Here is a 17,308-nt window from a genome sequence, read left to right as displayed (position 1 = left end):
TGCTGTCCGCTCTTTGCTCCTCGCTCGCCGTCCGCTCCGCTGTCCGCTCTTTGCTCTCGCTCGCCGTTCGCTCCGCTGTCCGCTCTTTGCTCTCGCTCGCCGTTCGCTCCGCTGTCCGCTCTTTGCTTTCGCTCGCCGTTCCCTCCGCTGTCCGCTCTTTGCTCTCGCTCGCCGTTCGCTCCGCTGTCCGCTCTTTGCTCTCGCTCGCCGTTCGCTCCGCTGTCCTCTTTTTGCTCTCGCTCGCCGTTCGCTCCGCTATCCGCTCTTTGCTCTCGCTCGCCGTTTCGCTCCGCTGTCCGCTCTTTGCTCTCGCTCGCCGTTCGCTCCGCTGTCCGCTCTTTGCTCTCGCTCGCCGTTCGCTCCGCTGTCCGCTCTTTGCTCTCGCTCGCCGTTCGCTCCGCTGTCCGCTCTTTGCTCTCGCTCGCCGTTCGCTCCGCTGTCCGCTCTTTGCTCTCGCTCGCCGTTCGCTCCGCTGTCCGCTCTTTGCTCTCGCTCGCCGTTCGCTCCGCTGTCCGCTCTTTGCTCTCGCTCGCCGTTCGCTCCGCTGTCCGCTCTTTGCTCTCCGCTCGCCCGTTCGCTCCGCTGTCCGCTCTTTGCTCTCGCTCGCCGTCCGCTCCGCTGTCCGCTCTTTGCTCTCGCTCGCCGTCCGCTCCGCTGTCCGCTCTTTGCTCTCGCTCGCCGTTCGCTCCGCTGTCCGCTCTTTGCTCTCGCTCGCCGTCCGCTCCGCTGTCCGCTCTTTGCTCTCGCTCGCCGTCCGCTCTTTGCTCTCGCTCGCCGTCCGCTCTTTGCTCTCGCTCGCCGTTCGCTCCGCTGTCCGCTCTTTGCTCTCGCTCGCAGGTTCGCTCCGCTGTCCGCTCTTTGCTCTCGCTCGCCGTTCGCTCCGCTGTCCGCTCTTTGCTCTCGCTCGCCGTTCGCTCCGCTGTCCGCTCTTTGCTCTCGCTCGCCGTTCGCTCCGCTGTCCGCTCTTTGCTCTCGCTCGCCGTTCGCTCCGCTGTCCGCTCTTTGCTCTCGCTCGCCGTTCGCTCCGCTGTCCGCTCTTTGCTCTCGCTCGCCGTTCGCTCCGCTGTCCGCTCTTTGCTCTCGCTCGCCGTTCGCTCCGCTGTCCGCTCTTTGCTCTCGCTCGCCGTTCGCTCCGCTGTCCGCTCTTTGCTCTCGCTCGCCGTTCCCTCCGCTGTCCGCTCTTTGCTCTCGCTCGCCGTTCGCTCCGCTGTCCCTCTTTTTGCTCTCGCTCGCCGTTCGCTCCGCTGTCCGCTCTTTGCTCTCGCTCGCCGTTCGCTCCGCTGTCCGCTCTTTGCTCTCGCTCGCCGTTCGCTCCGCTGTCCGCTCTTTGCTCTCGCTCGCCGTTCGCTCCGCTGTCCGCTTGCTCGCTCGCCGTTCGCTCCGCTGTCCGCTCTTTGCTCTCAGGCTCGCCGTTCGCTCCGCTGTCCGCTCTTTGCTCTCGCTCGCCGTTCGCTCCGCTGTCCGCTCTTTGCTCTCGCTCGCCGTTCGCTCCGCTGTCCGCTCTTTGCTCTCGCTCGCCGTTCGCTCCGCTGTCCGCTCTTTGCTCTCGCTCGCCGTCCGCTCCGCTGTCCGCTCTTTGCTCTCGCTCGCCGTCCGCTCGCTGTCCGCTCTTTGCTCTCGCTCGCCGTTCGCTCCGCTGTCCGCTCTTTGCTCTCGCTCGCCGTCCGCTCCGCTGTCCGCTCTTTGCTCTCGCTCGCCGTTCCGCTCCGCTGTCCGCTCTTTGCTCTCGCTCGCCGTCCGCTCCGCTGTCCGCTCTTTGCTCTCGCTCGCCGTCCGCTCCGCTGTCCGCTCTTTGCTCTCGCTCGCCGTCCGCTCCGCTGTCCGCTCTTTGCTCTCGCTCGCCGTCCGCTCCGCTGTCCGCTCTTTGCTCTCGCTCGCCGTCCGCTCCGCTGTCCGCTCTTTGCTCTCGCTCGCCGTCCGCTCCGCTGTCCGCTCTTTGCTCTCGCTCGCCGTCCGCTCCGCTGTCCGCTCTTTGCTCTCGCTCGCCGTCCGCTCCGCTGTCCGCTCTTTGCTCTCGCTCGCCGTCCGCTCCGCTGTCCGCTCTTTGCTCTCGCTCGCCGTTCGCTCCGCTGTCCGCTCTTTGCTCTCGCTCGCCGTTCGCTCCGCTGTCCGCTCTTTGCTCTCGCTCGCCCCCGCTGTCCGCTCTTTGCTCTCGCTCGCCGTTCCGCTCCGCTGTCCCGCTCTTTGCTCTCAGCTCGCCGTTCGCTCCGCTGTCCGCTCTTTGCTCTCGCTCGCCGTTCCGCTCCGCTGTCCGCTCTTTGCTCTCGCTCGCCGTTCGCTCCGCTGTCCGCTCTTTGCTCTCGCTCGCCGTTCGCTCCGCTGTCCGCTCTTTGCTCTCGCTCGCCGTTCGCTCCGCTGTCCGCTCTTTGCTCTCGCTCGCTCCGCTGTCCGCTCTTTGCTCTCGCTCGCTCCACTGTCCGCTCTTTGCTCTCGCTCGCCGTTCGCTCCGCTGTCCGCTCTTTGCTCTCAGCTCGCCGTTCGCTCCGCTGTCCGCTCTTTGCTCTCGCTCGCCGTTCGCTCCGCTGTCCGCTCTTTGCTCTCGCTCGCCGTTCGCTCCGCTTGTCCGCTCTTTGCTCTCGCTCGCCGTTCGCTCCGCTGTCCGCTCTTTGCTCTCGCTCGCCGTTCGCTCCGCTGTCCGCTCTTTGCTCTCGCTCGCCGTTCGCTCCGCTGTCCGCTCTTTGCTCTCGCTCGCCGTTCGCTCCGCTGTCCGCTCTTTGCTCTCATCGCTCGCTGTCCGCTCTTTGCTCTCGCTCGCCGTTCCCTCCGCTGTCCGCTCTTTGCTCTCGCTCGCCGTTTCGCTCCGCTGTCCACTCTTTGCTCTCGCTCGCCGTTCGCTCCGCTGTCCGCTCTTTGCTCTCGCTCGCCGTTCGCTCCGCTGTCCGCTCTTTGCTCTCGCTCGCCGTTCGCTCCGCTGTCCGCTCTTTGCTCTCGCTCGCCGTTCGCTCCGCTGTCCGCTCTTTGCTCTCGCTCGCCGTTCGCTCCGCTGTCCGCTCTTTGCTCTCGCTCGCCGTTCGCTCCGCTGTCCGCTCTTTGCTCTCGCTCCGCCGTTCCCTCCGCTGTCCGCTCTTTGCTCTCGCTCGCCGTTCGCTCCGCTGTCCGCTCTTTGCTCTCGCTCGCCGTTCGCTCCGCTGTCCGCTCTTTGCTCTCGCTCGCCGTTCGCTCCGCTGTCCGCTCTTTGCTCTCGCTCGCCGTTCGCTCCGCTGTCCGCTCTTTGCTCTCGCTCGCCGTTCGCTACGCTGTCCGCTCTTTGCTCTCGCTCGCCGTTCGCTCCGCTGTTCGCTCTTTGCTCTCGCTCGCCGTTCGCTTCCGCTGTCCGCTCTTTGCTCTCGCTCGCCGTTCGCTCTTTGCTCTCGCTCGCCGTTCGGTCTTTGCTCTCGCTCGCCGTTCGCTCCGCTGTCCGCTCTTTGCTCTCGCTCGCCGTTCGCTCCGCTGTTCGCTCTTTGCTCTCGCTCGCCGTTCGCTCCGCTGTCCGCTCTTTGCTCTCGCTCGCCGTTCGCTCCGCTGTTCGCTCTTTGCTCTCGCTCGCCGTTCGCATCCGCTGTCCGCTCTTTGCTCTCGCTCGCCGTTCGCTCCGCTGTCCGCTCCGCTGTCCGCTCTTTGCTCTCGCTCGCTCCGCTGTCCGCTCTTTGCTCTCGCTCGCCGTTCGCTCCGCTGTCCGCTCTTTGCTCTCGCTCGCCGTTCGCTCCGCTGTCCGCTCGTTGCTCTCGCTCGCCGTTCGCTCCGCTGTCCGCTCTTTGCTCTCGCTCGCCGTTCGCTCCGCTGTCCGCTCTTTGCTCTAGCTCGCCGTTCGCTCCACTGTCCGCTCTTTGCTCTCGCTCGCCGTTCGCTCCGCTGTTCGCTCTTTGCTCTCGCTCGCCGTTCGCTCCGCTGTCCGCTCTTTGCTCTCGCTCGCCGTTCGCTCCGCTGTCCGCTCTTTGCTCTCGCTCGCCGTTCGCTCCGCTGTCCGCTCTTTGCTCTCGCTCGCCGTTCGCTCCGCTGTCCGCTCCTTCATCTAGCTCGCCGTTCGCTCCGCAGTCCGCTCTTTGCTCTCGCTCGCCGTTCGCTCCGCTGTCCGCTCTTTGCTCTCGCTCGCCGTTCGCTCCGCTGTCCGCTCTTTCCTCTCCGCTCGCCGTTCGCTCCGCTGTCCGCTTTTTTGCTCTCGCTCGCCGTTCGCTCCGCTGTCCGCTCTTTGCTCTCGCTCGCCGTTCGCTCCGCTGTCCGCTCTTTGCTCTCGCTCGCCGTTCGCTCCGCTGTCCGCTCTTTGCTCTCGCTCGCCGTTCGCTCCGCTGTCCGCTCTTTGCTCTCGCTCGCCCCGCTGTCCGCTCTTTGCTCTCGCTCGCCGTTCGCTCCGCTGTCCGCTCTTTGCTCTCGCTCGCCGTTCGCTCCGCTGTCCGCTCTTTGCTCTCGCTCGCCGTTCGCTCCGCTGTCCGCTCTTTGCTCTCGCTCGCCGTTCCGCTCCGCTGTCCGCTCTTTGCTCTCGCTCGCCGTTCGCTCCGCTGTCCGCTCTTTGCTCTCGCTCGCTCCGCTGTCCGCTCTTAGTTCTCGCTCGCCGTTCGCTCCGCTGTCCGCTCTTTGCTCTCGCTCGCCGTTCGCTCCGCTGTCCGCTCTTTGCTCTCGCTCGCCGTTCCCTCCGCTGTCCGCTCTTTGCTCTCGCTCGCCGTTCGCTCGCTGTCTGCTCTTTGCTCTCGCTCGCTCCGCTGTCCGCTCTTTGCTCTCGCTCGCTCCGCAGTCGCTCTTTGCTCTCGCTCGCTCCGCAGTCCGCTCTTTGCTCTCGCTCGCCGTTCGCTCTTTGCTCTCGCTCGCCGTTCGCTCTTTGCTCTCAGCTCGCCGTTCGCTCCGCTGTCCGCTCTTTGCTCTCGCTCGCCGTTCGCTCCGCTGTTCGCTCTTTGCTCTTCGCTCGCCGTTCGCTCCGCTGTCCGCTCTTTGCTCTCGCTCGCCGTTCGCTCCGCTGTTCGCTCTTTGCTCTCGCTCGCCGTTCGCTCCGCTGTCCGCTCTTTGCTCTCGCTCGCCGTTCGCTCCGCTGTCCGCTCCGCTGTCCGCTCTTTGCTCTCGCTCGCTCCGCTGTCCGCTCTTTGCTCTCGCTCGCCGTTCGCTCCGCTGTCCGCTCTTTGCTCTCGCTCGCCGTTCGCTCCGCTGTCCGCTCGTTGCTCTCGCTCGCCGTTCGCTCCGCTGTCCGCTCTTTGCTCTCGCTCGCCGTTCGCTCCGCTGTCCGCTCTTTGCTCTAGCTCGCCGTTCGCTCCACTGTCCGCTCTTTGCTCTCGCTCGCCGTTCGCTCCGCTGTTCGCTCTTTGCTCTCGCTCGCCGTTCGCTCCGCTGTCCGCTCTTTGCTCTCGCTCGCCGTTCGCTCCGCTGTCCGCTCTTTGCTCTCAGCTCGCCGTTCGCTCCGCTGTCCGCTCTTTGCTCTCGCTCGCCGTTCGCTCCGCTGTCCGCTCCTTCATCTAGCTCGCCGTTCGCTCCGCAGTCCGCTCTTTGCTCTCGCTCGCCGTTCGCTCCGCTGTCCGCTCTTTGCTCTCGCTCGCCGTTCGCTCGCTGTCCGCTCTTTCCTCTCGCTCGCCGTTCGCTCCGCTGTCCGCTTTTTTGCTCTCGCTCGCCGTTCGCTCCGCTGTCCGCTCTTTGCTCTCGCTCGCCGTTCGCTCCGCTGTCCGCTCTTTGCTCTCGCTCGCCGTTCGCTCCGCTGTCCGCTTTGCTCTCGCTCGCCGTTCGCTCCGCTGTCCGCTCTTTGCTCTCGCTCGCCGTTCGCTCCGCTGTCCGCTCTTTGCTCTCGCTCGCCGTTCGCTCCGCTGTCCGCTCTTTGCTCTCGCTCGCCCGCTGTCCGCTCTTTGCTCTCGCTCGCCGTTCGCTCCGCTGTCCGCTCTTTGCTCTCGCTCGCCGTTCGCTCCGCTGTCCGCTCTTTGCTCTCGCTCGCCGTTCGCTCCGCTGTCCGCTCTTTGCTCTCGCTCGCCGTTCGCTCCGCTGTCCGCTCTTTGCTCTCGCTCGCCGTTCGCTCCGCTGTCCGCTCTTTGCTCTCGCTCGCTCCGCTGTCCGCTCTTAGTTCTCGCTCGCCGTTCGCTCCGCTGTCCGCTCTTTGCTCTCGCTCGCCGTTCGCTCCGCTGTCCGCTCTTTGCTCTCGCTCGCCGTTCCCTCCGCTGTCCGCTCTTTGCTCTCGCTCGCCGTTCGCTCCGCTGTCTGCTCTTTGCTCTCGCTCGCTCCGCTGTCCGCTCTTTGCTCTCGCTCGCTCCGCAGTCCGCTCTTTGCTCTCGCTCGCTCCGCAGTCCGCTCTTTGCTCTCGCTCGCCGTTCGCTCCGCTGTCCGCTCTTTGCTCTCATTCGCTCCGCTGTTCGCTCTTTGCTCTCGCTTGCCGTTCGCTCCGCTGTCCGCTCTTTGCTCTCGCTCGCCGTTCGCTCCGCTGTCCGCTCTTTGCTCTCGCTCGCCGTTCCCTCCACTGTCCGCTCTTTGCTCTCGCTCGCCGTTCGCTCTTTGCTCTCGCTCGCCGTTCGCTCCGCTGTCCGCTCTTTGCTCTCGCTCGCCGTTCCCTCCGCTGTCCGCTCTTTGCTCTCGCTCGCCGTTCGCTCCGCTGTCCGCTCTTTGCTCTCGCTCGCCGTTCGCTCCGCTGTCCTCTTTTTGCTCTCGCTCGCCGTTCGCTCCGCTGTCCGCTCTTTGCTCTCGCTCGCCGTTCGCTCCGCTGTCCGCTCTTTGCTCTCGCTCGCCGTTCGCTCCGCTGTCCGCTCTTTGCTCTCGCTCGCCGTTCGCCCTCCGCTGTCCGCTCTTTGCTCTCGCTCGCCGTTCGCTCCGCTGTCCGCTCTTTGCTCTCGCTCGCCGTTCGCTCCGCTGTCCGCTCTTTGCTCTCGCTCGCCGTTCGCTCCGCTGTCCGCTCTTTGCTCTCGCTCGCCGTTCGCTCCGCTGTCCGCTCTTTGCTCTCGCTCGCCGTTCGCTCGCTGTCCGTCCGCTCTTTGCTCTCGCTCGCCGTTCGCTCCGCTGTCCGCTCTTTGCTCTCGCTCGCCGTCCGCTCCGCTGTCCGCTCTTTGCTCTCGCTCGCCGTCCGCTCCGCTGTCCGCTCTTTGCTCTCGCTCGCCGTCCGCTCCGCTGTCCGCTCTTTGCTCTCGCTCGCCGTCCGCTCCGCTGTCCGCTCTTTGCTCTCGCTCGCCGTCCGCTCCGCTGTCCGCTCTTTGCTCTCGCTCGCCGTCCGCTCCGCTGTCCGCTCTTTGCTCTCGCTCGCCGTCCGCTCCGCTGTCCGCTCTTTGCTCTCGCTCGCCGTCCGCTCCGCTGTCCGCTCTTTGCTCTCGCTCGCCGTCCGCTCCGCTGTCCGCTCTTTGCTCTCGCTCGCCGTCCGCTCCGCTGTCCGCTCTTTGCTCTCGCTCGCCGTCCGCTCCGCTGTCCGCTCTTTGCTCTCGCTCGCCGTCCGCTCCGCTGTCCGCTCTTTGCTCTCGCTCGCCGTCCGCTCCGCTGTCCGCTCTTTGCTCTCGCTCGCCGTTCGCTCCGCTGTCCGCTCTTTGCTCTCGCTCGCCGTCCGCTCCGCTGTCCGCTCTGTGCTCTCGCTCGCCGTTCGCTCCGCTGTCCGCTCTTTGCTCTCGCTCGCCGTTCGCTCCGCTGTCCGCTCTTTGCTCTCGCTCGCCGTTCGCTCCGCTGTCCGCTCTTTGCTCTCGCTCGCCGTTCGCTCCGCTGTCCGCTCTTTGCTCTCGCTCGCTCCGCTGTCCGCTCTTTGCTCTCGCTCGCTCCGCAGTCCGCTCTTTGCTCTCGCTCGCCGTTCCCTCCGCTGTCCGCTCTTTGCTCTCGCTCGCCGTTCGCTCCGCTGTCCGCTCTTTGCTCTCATTCGCTCCGCTGTTCGCTCTTTGCTCTCGCTTGCCGTTCGCTCCGCTGTCCGCTCTTTGCTCTCGCTCGCCGTTCGCTCCGCTGTCCGCTCTTTGCTCTCGCTCGCCGTTCGCTCCGCTGTCCGCTCTTTGCTCTCGCTCGCCGTTCGCTCCGCTGTCCGCTCTTTGCTCTCGCTCGCCGTCCGCTCCGCTGTCCGCTCTTTGCTCTCGCTCGCCGTCCGCTCCGCTGTCCGCTCTTTGCTCTCGCTCGCCGTCCGCTCCGCTGTCCGCTCTTTGCTCTCGCTCGCCGTCCGCTCCGCTGTCCGCTCTTTGCTCTCGCTCGCCGTCCGCTCCGCTGTCCGCTCTTTGCTCTCGCTCGCCGTCCGCTCCGCTGTCCGCTCTTTGCTCTCGCTCGCCGTCCGCTCCGCTGTCCGCTCTTTGCTCTCGCTCGCCGTCCGCTCCGCTGTCCGCTCTTTGCTCTCGCTCGCCGTCCGCTCTTTGCTCTCGCTCGCCGTTCGCTCCGCTGTCCGCTCTTTGCTCTCGCTCGCCGTCCGCTCCCCTGTCCGCTCTTTGCTCTCGCTCGCCGTTCGCTCCGCTGTCCGCTCTTTGCTCTCGCTCGCCGTTCGCTCCGCTGTCCGCTCTTTGCTCTCGCTCGCCGTTCGCTCCGCTGTCCGCTCTTTGCTCTCGCTCGCCGTTCGCTCCGCTGTCCGCTCTTTGCTCTCGCTCGCCGTTCGCTCCGCTGTCCGCTCTTTGCTCTCGCTCGCCCCGCTGTCCGCTCTTTGCTCTCGCTCGCCGTTCGCTCCGCTGTCCGCTCTTTGCTCTCGCTCGCCGTTCGCTCCGCTGTCCGCTCTTTGCTCTCGCTCGCCGTTCGCTCCGCTGTCCGCTCTTTGCTCTCGCTCGCCGTTCGCTCCGCTGTCCGCTCTTTGCTCTCGCTCGCCGTTCGCTCCGCTGTCCGCTCTTTGCTCTCGCTCGCCGTTCGCTCCGCTGTCCGCTCTTTGCTCTCGCTCGCCGTTCGCTCCGCTGTCCGCTCTTTGCTCTCGCTCGCCGTTCGCTCCGCTGTCCGCTCTTTGCTCTCGCTCGCCGTTCGCTCCGCTGTCCGCTCTTTGCTCTCGCTCGCCGTTCGCTCCGCTGTCCGCTCTTTGCTCTCGCTCGCCGTTCGCTCCGCTGTCCGCTCTTTGCTCTCGCTCGCCGTTCGCTCCGCTGTCCGCTCTTTGCTCTCGCTCGCCGTTCGCTCCGCTGTCCGCTCTTTGCTCTCGCTCGCCGTTCGCTCCGCTGTCCGCTCTTTGCTCTCATTCGCTCCGCTGTCCGCTCTTTGCTCTCGCTCGCCGTTCCCTCCGCTGTCCGCTCTTTGCTCTCGCTCGCCGTTCGCTCCGCTGTCCGCCCTTTGCTCTCGCTCGCCGTTCGCTCCGCTGTCCGCCCTTTGCTCTCGCTCGCCGTTCGCTCCGCTGTTCGCTCTTTGCTCTCGCTCGCCGTTCGCTCCGCTGTCCGCTCTTTGCTCTCGCTCGCCGTTCGCTCCGCTGTCCGCTCTTTGCTCTCGCTCGCCGTTCGCTCCGCTGTCCGCTCTTTGCTCTCGCTCGCCGTTCGCTCCGCTGTCCGCTCTTTGCTCTCGCTCGCCGTTCGCTCCGCTGTCCGCTCTTTGCTCTCGCTCGCCGTTCGCTCCGCTGTTCGCTCTTTGCTCTCGCTCGCCGTTCGCTCCGCTGTCCGCTCTTTGCTCTCGCTCGCCGTTCGCTCCGCTGTCCGCTCTTTGCTCTCGCTCGCCGTTCGCTCCGCTGTTCGCTCTTTGCTCTCGCTCGCCGTTCGCTCCGCTGTCCGCTCTTTGCTCTCGCTCGCCGTTCGCTCCGCTGTTCGCCCTTTGCTCTCGCTCGCCGTTCGCTCCGCTGTCCGCTCTTTGCTCTCGCTCGCCGTTCGCTCCGCTGTCCGCTCTTTGCTCTCGCTCGCCGTTCGCTCCGCTGTCCGCCCTTTGCTCTCGCTGTCCGTTCGCTCCGCTGTCCGCTCTTTGCTCTCGCTCGCCGTTCGCTCCGCTGTTCGCTCTTTGCTCTCGCTCGCCGTTCGCTCCGCTGTCCGCTCTTTGCTCTCGCTCGCCGTTCGCTCCGCTGTTCGCTCTTTGCTGTAGCTCGCCGTTCGCTCCGCTGTCCGCTCTTTGCTCTCGCTCGCCGTTCGCTCCGCTGTCCGCTCTTTGCTCTCGCTCGCCGTTCGCTCCGCTGTCCGCCCTTTGCTCTCGCTCGCCGTTCGCTCCGCTGTCCGCCCTTTGCTCTCGCTCGCCGTTCGCTCCGCTGTCCGCCCTTTGCTCTCGCTCGCCGTTCGCTCCGCTGTCCGCTCTTTGCTCTCGCTCGCCGTTCGCTCCGCTGTCCGCTCTTTGCTCTCGCTCGCCGTTCGCTCCGCTGTTCGCCCTTTGCTCTCGCTCGCCGTTCGCTCCGCTGTCCGCTCTTTGCTCTCGCTCGCTCCGCTGTCCGCCCTTTGCTCTCGCTCGCCGTTCGCTCCGCTGTCCGCTCTTTGCTCTCGCTCGCCGTTCGCTCCGCTGTCCGCCCTTTGCTCTCGCTCGCCGTTCGCTCCGCTGTCTGCTCTTTGCTCTCGCTCGCCGTTCGCTCCGCTGTCCGCTCTTTGCTCTCGCTCGCCGTTCGCTCCGCTGTCCGCTCTTTGCTCTCGCTCGCCGTTCGCTCCGCTGTCCGCTCTTTGCTCTCGCTCGCCGTTCGCTCCGCTGTCCGCTCTTTGCTCTCGCTCGCCGTTCGCTCCGCTGTCCGCCCTTTGCTCTCGCTCGCCGTTCGCTCCGCTGTCCGCTCTTTGCTCTCGCTCGCCGTTCGCTCCGCTGTCCGCTCTTTGCTCTCGCTCGCCGTTCGTTCCGCTGTTCGCTCTTTGCTGTAGCTCGCCGTTCGCTCCGCTGTCCGCTCTTTGCTCTCGCTCGCCGTTCGCTCCGCCGTCCGCTGTTTGCTCTCGCTCGCCGTTCGCTCCGCTGTCCGCTCTTTGCTCTCGCTCGCCGTTCGCTCCGCTGTCCGCTCTTTGCTCTCGCTCGCCGTTCGTTCCGCTGTTCGCTCTTTGCTGTAGCTCGCCGTTCGCTCCGCTGTCCGCTCTTTGCTCTCGCTCGCCGTTCGCTCCGCCGTCCGCTGTTTGCTCTCGCTCGCCGTTCGCTCCGCTGTCCGCTCTTTGCTCTCGCTCGCCGTTCGCTCCGCTGTCCGCTCTTTGCTCTCGCTCGCCGTTCGTTCCGCTGTTCGCTCTTTGCTGTAGCTCGCCGTTCGCTCCGCTGTCCGCTCTTTGCTCTCGCTCGCCGTTCGCTCCGCCGTCCGCTGTTTGCTCTCGCTCGCCGTTCGCTCCGATGTCCGCTCTTTGCTCTCGCTCGCCGTTCGCTCCGCTGTCCGCTCTTTGCTCTCGCTCGCCGTTCGCTCCGCTGTCCGCTCTTTGCTCTCGCTCGCCGTTCGCTCCGCTGTCCACTCTTTGCTCTCGCTCGCCGTTCGCTCCGCTGTCCGCTCTTTGCTCTCGCTCGCTCCGCTGTTCGCTCTTTGCTCTCGCTCGCCGTTCGCTCCGCTGTCCGCTCTTTGCTCTCGCTCGCCGTTCGCTCCGCTGTCCGCTCTTTGCTCTCGCTCGCCGTTCGCTCCGCTGTCCGCTCTTTGCTCTCGCTCGCCGTTCGCTCCGCTGTCCGCTCTTTGCTCTCGCTCGCCATTCGCTCCGCTGTCCGCTCTTTGCTCTCGCTCGCCGTTCGCTCCGCTGTCCGCTCTTTGCTCTCGCTCGCCGTTCGCTCCGCTGTCCGCTCTTTGCTCTCGCTCGCCGTTCGCTCCGCTGTCCGCTCTTTGCTCTCGCTCGCCGTTCGCTCCGCTGTCCGCTCTTTGCTCTCGCTCGCCGTTCGCTCCGCTGTCCGCTCTTTGCTCTCGCTCGCCGTTCGCTCCGCTGTCCGCTCTTTGCTCTCGCTCGCCGTTCGCTCCGCTGTCCGCTCTTTGCTCTCGCTCGCCGTTCGCTCCGCTGTCCGCTCTTTGCTCTCGCTCGCTCCGCTGTTCGCTCTTTGCTCTCGCTCGCCGTTCGCTCCGCTGTCCGCTCTTTGCTCTCGCTCGCCGTTCGCTCCGCTGTCCGCTCTTTGCTCTCGCTCGCCGTTCGCTCCGCTGTCCGGTATTTGCTCTCGCTCGCCGTTCGCTCCGCTGTCCGGTATTTGCTCTCGCTCGCCGTTCGCTCCGCTGTCCGCTCTTTGCTCTCATTCGCTCCGCTGTCCGCTCTTTGCTCTCGCTCGCCGTCCGCTCCGCTGTCCGCTCTTTGCTCTCGCTCGCCGTCCGCTCCGCTGTCCGCTCTTTGCTCTCGCTCGCCGTCCGCTCCGCTGTCCGCTCTTTGCTCTCGCTCGCCGTCCGCTCTTTGCTCTCGCTCGCCGTTCGCTCCGCTGTCCGCTCTTTGCTCTCGCTCGCCGTCCGCTCCGCTGTCCGCTCTTTGCTCTCGCTCGCCGTTCGCTCCGCTGTCCGCTCTTTGCTCTCGCTCGCCGTTCGCTCCGCTGTCCGCTCTTTGCTCTCGCTCGCCGTTCGCTCCGCTGTCCGCTCTTTGCTCTCGCTCGCCGTTCGCTCCGCTGTCCGCTCTTTGCTCTCGCTCGCCGTTCGCTCCGCTGTCCGCTCTTTGCTCTCGCTCGCCCCGCTGTCCGCTCTTTGCTCTCGCTCGCCGTTCGCTCCGCTGTCCGCTCTTTGCTCTCGCTCGCCGTTCGCTCCGCTGTCCGCTCTTTGCTCTCGCTCGCCGTTCGCTCCGCTGTCCGCTCTTTGCTCTCGCTCGCCGTTCGCTCCGCTGTCCGCTCTTTGCTCTCGCTCGCCGTTCGCTCCGCTGTCCGCTCTTTGCTCTCGCTCGCCGTTCGCTCCGCTGTCCGCTCTTTGCTCTCGCTCGCCGTTCGCTCCGCTGTCCGCTCTTTGCTCTCGCTCGCCGTTCGCTCCGCTGTCCGCTCTTTGCTCTCGCTCGCCGTTCGCTCCGCTGTCCGCTCTTTGCTCTCGCTCGCCGTTCGCTCCGCTGTCCGCTCTTTGCTCTCGCTCGCCGTTCGCTCCGCTGTCCGCTCTTTGCTCTCGCTCGCCGTTCGCTCCGCTGTCCGCTCTTTGCTCTCATTCGCTCCGCTGTCCGCCCTTTGCTCTCGCTCGCCGTTCGCTCCGCTGTCCGCCCTTTGCTCTCGCTCGCCGTTCGCTCCGCTGTTCGCTCTTTGCTCTCGCTCGCCGTTCGCTCCGCTGTCCGCTCTTTGCTCTCGCTCGCCGTTCGCTCCGCTGTCCGCTCTTTGCTCTCGCTCGCCGTTCGCTCCGCTGTCCGCTCTTTGCTCTCGCTCGCCGTTCGCTCCGCTGTCCGCTCTTTGCTCTCGCTCGCCGTTCGCTCCGCTGTCCGCTCTTTGCTCTCGCTCGCCGTTCGCTCCGCTGTCCGCTCTTTGCTCTCGCTCGCCGTTCGCTCCGCTGTCCGCTCTTTGCTCTCGCTCGCCGTTCGCTCCGCTGTCCGCTCTTTGCTCTCGCTCGCCGTTCGCTCCGCTGTTCGCTCTTTGCTCTCGCTCGCCGTTCGCTCCGCTGTTCGCTCTTTGCTCTCGCTCGCCGTTCGCTCCGCTGTCCACTCTTTGCTCTCGCTCGCCGTTCGCTCCGCTGTTCGCTCTTTGCTCTCGCTCGCCGTTCGCTCCGCTGTCCGCTCTTTGCTCTCGCTCGCCGTTCGCTCCGCTGTCCGCCCTTTGCTCTCGCTCGCCGTTCGCTCCGCTGTTCGCCCTTTGCTCTCGCTCGCCGTTCGCTCCGCTGTCCGCTCTTTGCTCTCGCTCGCCGTTCGCTCCGCTGTCCGCTCTTTGCTCTCGCTCGCCGTTCGCTCCGCTGTCCGCCCTTTGCTCTCGCTGGCCGTTCGCTCCGCTGTCCGCTCTTTGCTCTCGCTCGCCGTTCGCTCCGCTGTTCGCTCTTTGCTCTCGCTCGCCGTTCGCTCCGCTGTCCGCTCTTTCCTCTCGCTCGCCGTTCGCTCCGCTGTTCGCTCTTTGCTGTAGCTCGCCGTTCGCTCCGCTGTCCGCTCTTTGCTCTCGCTCGCCGTTCGCTCCGCTGTCCGCTCTTTGCTCTCGCTCGCCGTTCGCTCCGCTGTCCGCCCTTTGCTCTCGCTCGCCGTTCGCTCCGCTGTCCGCCCTTTGCTCTCGCTCGCCGTTCGCTCCGCTGTCCGCTCTTTGCTCTCGCTCGCCGTTCGCTCCGCTGTCCGCTCTTTGCTCTCGCTCGCCGTTCGCTCCGCTGTTCGCCCTTTGCTCTCGCTCGCCGTTCGCTCCGCTGTCCGCTCTTTGCTCTCGCTCGCTCCGCTGTCCGCCCTTTGCTCTCGCTCGCCGTTCGCTCCGCTGTCCGCTCTTTGCTCTCGCTCGCCGTTCGCTCCGCTGTCCGCCCTTTGCTCTCGCTCGCCGTTCGCTCCGCTGTCTGCTCTTTGCTCTCGCTCGCCGTTCGCTCCGCTGTCCGCTCTTTGCTCTCGCTCGCCGTTCGCTCCGCTGTCCGCTCTTTGCTCTCGCTCGCCGTTCGCTCCGCTGTCCGCTCTTTGCTCTCGCTCGCCGTTCGCTCCGCTGTCCGCCCTTTGCTCTCGCTCGCCGTTCGCTCCGCTGTCCGCTCTTTGCTCTCGCTCGCCGTTCGCTCCGCTGTCCGCTCTTTGCTCTCGCTCGCCGTTCGTTCCGCTGTTCGCTCTTTGCTGTAGCTCGCCGTTCGCTCCGCTGTCCGCTCTTTGCTCTCGCTCGCCGTTCGCTCCGCCGTCCGCTGTTTGCTCTCGCTCGCCGTTCGTTCCGCTGTTCGCTCTTTGCTGTAGCTCGCCGTTCGCTCCGCTGTCCGCTCTTTGCTCTCGCTCGCCGTTCGCTCCGCCGTCCGCTCTTTGCTCTCGCTCGCCGTTCGCTCCGCTGTCCGCTCTTTGCTCTCGCTCGCCGTTCGCTCCGCTGTCCGCTCTTTGCTCTCGCTCGCCGTTCGCTCCGCTGTCCGCTCTTTGCTCTCGCTCGCCGTTCGCTCCGCTGTCCGCCCTTTGCTCTCGCTCGCCGTTCGCTCCGCTGTCCGCTCTTTGCTCTCGCTCGCCGTTCGCTCCGCTGTCCGCTCTTTGCTCTCGCTCGCCGTTCGCTCCGCTGTCCGCTCTTTGCTCTCGCTCGCCGTTCGCTCCGCTGTCCGCTCTTTGCTCTCGCTCGCCGTTCGCTCCGCTGTCCGCCCTTTGCTCTCGCTCGCCGTTCGCTCCGCTGTCCGCTCTTTGCTCTCGCTCGCCGTTCGCTCCGCTGTCCGCTCTTTGCTCTCGCTCGCCGTTCGTTCCGCTGTTCGCTCTTTGCTGTAGCTCGCCGTTCGCTCCGCTGTCCGCTCTTTGCTCTCGCTCGCCGTTCGCTCCGCCGTCCGCTGTTTGCTCTCGCTCGCCGTTCGCTCCGCTGTCCGCTCTTTGCTCTCGCTCGCCGTTCGCTCCGCTGTCCGCTCTTTGCTCTCGCTCGCCGTTCGTTCCGCTGTTCGCTCTTTGCTGTAGCTCGCCGTTCGCTCCGCTGTCCGCTCTTTGCTCTCGCTCGCCGTTCGCTCCGCCGTCCGCTGTTTGCTCTCGCTCGCCGTTCGTTCCGCTGTTCGCTCTTTGCTGTAGCTCGCCGTTCGCTCCGCTGTCCGCTCTTTGCTCTCGCTCGCCGTTCGCTCCGCCGTCCGCTGTTTGCTCTCGCTCGCCGTTCGCTCCGCTGTCCGCTCTTTGCTCTCGCTCGCCGTTCGCTCCGCTGTCCGCTCTTTGCTCTCGCTCGCCGTTCGCTCCGCTGTCCGCTCTTTGCTCTCGCTCGCCGTTCGCTCCGCTGTCCGCTCTTTGCTCTCGCTCGCCGTTCGCTCCGCTGTCCACTCTTTGCTCTCGCTCGCCGTTCGCTCCGCTGTCCGCTCTTTGCTCTCGCTCGCTCCGCTGTTCGCTCTTTGCTCTCGCTCGCCGTTCGCTCCGCTGTCCGCTCTTTGCTCTCGCTCGCCGTTCGCTCCGCTGTCCGCTCTTTGCTCTCGCTCGCCGTTCGCTCCGCTGTCCGCTCTTTGCTCTCGCTCGCCGTTCGCTCCGCTGTCCGCTCTTTGCTCTCGCTCGCCGTTCGCTCCGATGTCCGCTCTTTGCTCTCGCTCGCCGTTCGCTCCGCTGTCCGCTCTTTGCTCTCGCTCGCCGTTCGCTCCGCTGTCCACTCTTTGCTCTCGCTCGCCGTTCGCTCCGCTGTCCGCTCTTTGCTCTCGCTCGCTCCGCTGTTCGCTCTTTGCTCTCGCTCGCCGTTCGCTCCGCTGTCCGCTCTTTGCTCTCGCTCGCCGTTCGCTCCGCTGTCCGCTCTTTGCTCTCGCTCGCCGTTCGCTCCGCTGTCCGCTCTTTGCTCTCGCTCGCCGTTCGCTCCGCTGTCCGGTATTTGTGTTTCATGTTTTTCCCCTTTTTTCATTTGTCGTTTCAGTAGCGAGTAAAACACGCATGCGCTTTGCCTTGTGGGCGGGGTTTAACTTCGTGTCGTCACATGACTCGCTGTTTCTCTGCCTCTTTCTCCGCCTCTTTCCCCCAGTATGCTCTGCGTTGCTTGAGCGCATGCGCTTTTTATTCCCCCAAATGTAGTCACGTGCTGTTCGTGCGCAGTGCTCTATGGGAGGATTGGAGTTGCTGGCGCAGTGCATTTCGGTTGTTGTGGTTCTGCAATGCATTGACATGGGCCTTTATTAATGACAATGCGGCTGTTCCGTACTACAAGTCCCGACAGGCAGTGCGTCACCGGCAGACTACTGATCCCAGGGCACTGTGCGGAGAGCGGGAGGGGCCACTCAGTGACGGAGATCGGTGTCCCTCTGCCTCAGGGGCCCGGCCGGGGAGAACAGGCCCCCACTGGGCCCGCGTAGGCCGCCATGCTGGAGACGTCAATGGGAGAAGCCAGTGCCGAAGGTAGGGAAGCCTGAGAGGAGAAGCTGAGTGTGTGGAGGCTGGGGGAGAGGGTGATAGTGGGGGAGGAGCAGTGAAGGCTGGGGGTGATAGTGGAGGAGGGGCAATGTGTGTGGAGGCTCGGGGAGAGGGTGATAGTGGGGGAGGAGCAGTGAAGGCTGGGGGTGATAGTGGGGGAGGGGCAATGTGTGTGGAGTGGAGGCTCGGGGAGAAGGTGATAGTGGGGGAGGAGCAGTGAAGGCTGGGGGTGATAGTGGAGGCTGGGGGAGAGGGTGATAGTGGGGGAGGAGCTGTGAAGGCTGGGGGTGATAGTGGAGGCTGGGGGAGAGGGTGATAGTGGGGGAGGAGCTGTTAAGGCTGGGGGTGATAGTGGAGGCTGGGGGAGAGGGTGATAGTGGGGGAGGAGCTGTGGAGGCTGGGGGTGATAGTGGAGGCTGGGGGAGAGGGTGATAGTGGGGGAGGAGCTGTGAAGGCTGGGGATGATAGTGGAGGCTGGGGGAGAGGGTGATAGTGGGGGAGGAGCTGTGAAGGCTGGGGGTGATAGTGGAGGCTGGGGGAGAGGGTGATAGTGGGGGAGGAGCTGTGAAGGCTGGGGGTGATAGTGGAGGCTGGGGGAGAGGGTGATAGTGGGGGAGGAGCTGTGAAGGCTGGGGGTGATAGTGGAGGCTGGGGGAGAGGGTGATAGTGGGGGAGGAGCTGTGAAGGCTGGGGGTGATAGTGGAGGCTGGGGGAGAGGGTGATAGTGGGGGAGGAGC

At 66.0% G+C, this 17,308-nt stretch overlaps 1 protein-coding gene across 2 annotated transcripts in view; it reads left to right on the top strand.

Moving 5' to 3' along the window:
* The first annotated feature begins 16,306 nt into the window (after nt 1-16,306).
* Nucleotides 16,307-17,308, top strand: part of LOC136604718 (PHD finger protein 23A-like) — a 68,349-nt gene continuing 67,347 nt past the window's right edge. For both annotated transcript variants that reach the window (XM_066588924.1, XM_066588923.1), the window contains exon 1: nt 16,307-16,556. In XM_066588924.1, coding sequence (XP_066445021.1) covers nt 16,520-16,556 — 37 coding nt within the window. In that variant the 5' untranslated portion in view covers nt 16,307-16,519. The remainder of the gene's footprint in view (nt 16,557-17,308) is intronic.

This window comes from Eleutherodactylus coqui, unplaced genomic scaffold (assembly GCF_035609145.1).
Source record: "Eleutherodactylus coqui strain aEleCoq1 unplaced genomic scaffold, aEleCoq1.hap1 HAP1_SCAFFOLD_291, whole genome shotgun sequence".
Taxonomy (NCBI): domain Eukaryota; kingdom Metazoa; phylum Chordata; class Amphibia; order Anura; family Eleutherodactylidae; genus Eleutherodactylus; species Eleutherodactylus coqui.
Note: the sequence above shows the minus strand (reverse complement) of the source record. Positions and strands in the feature narration are given on the sequence as shown.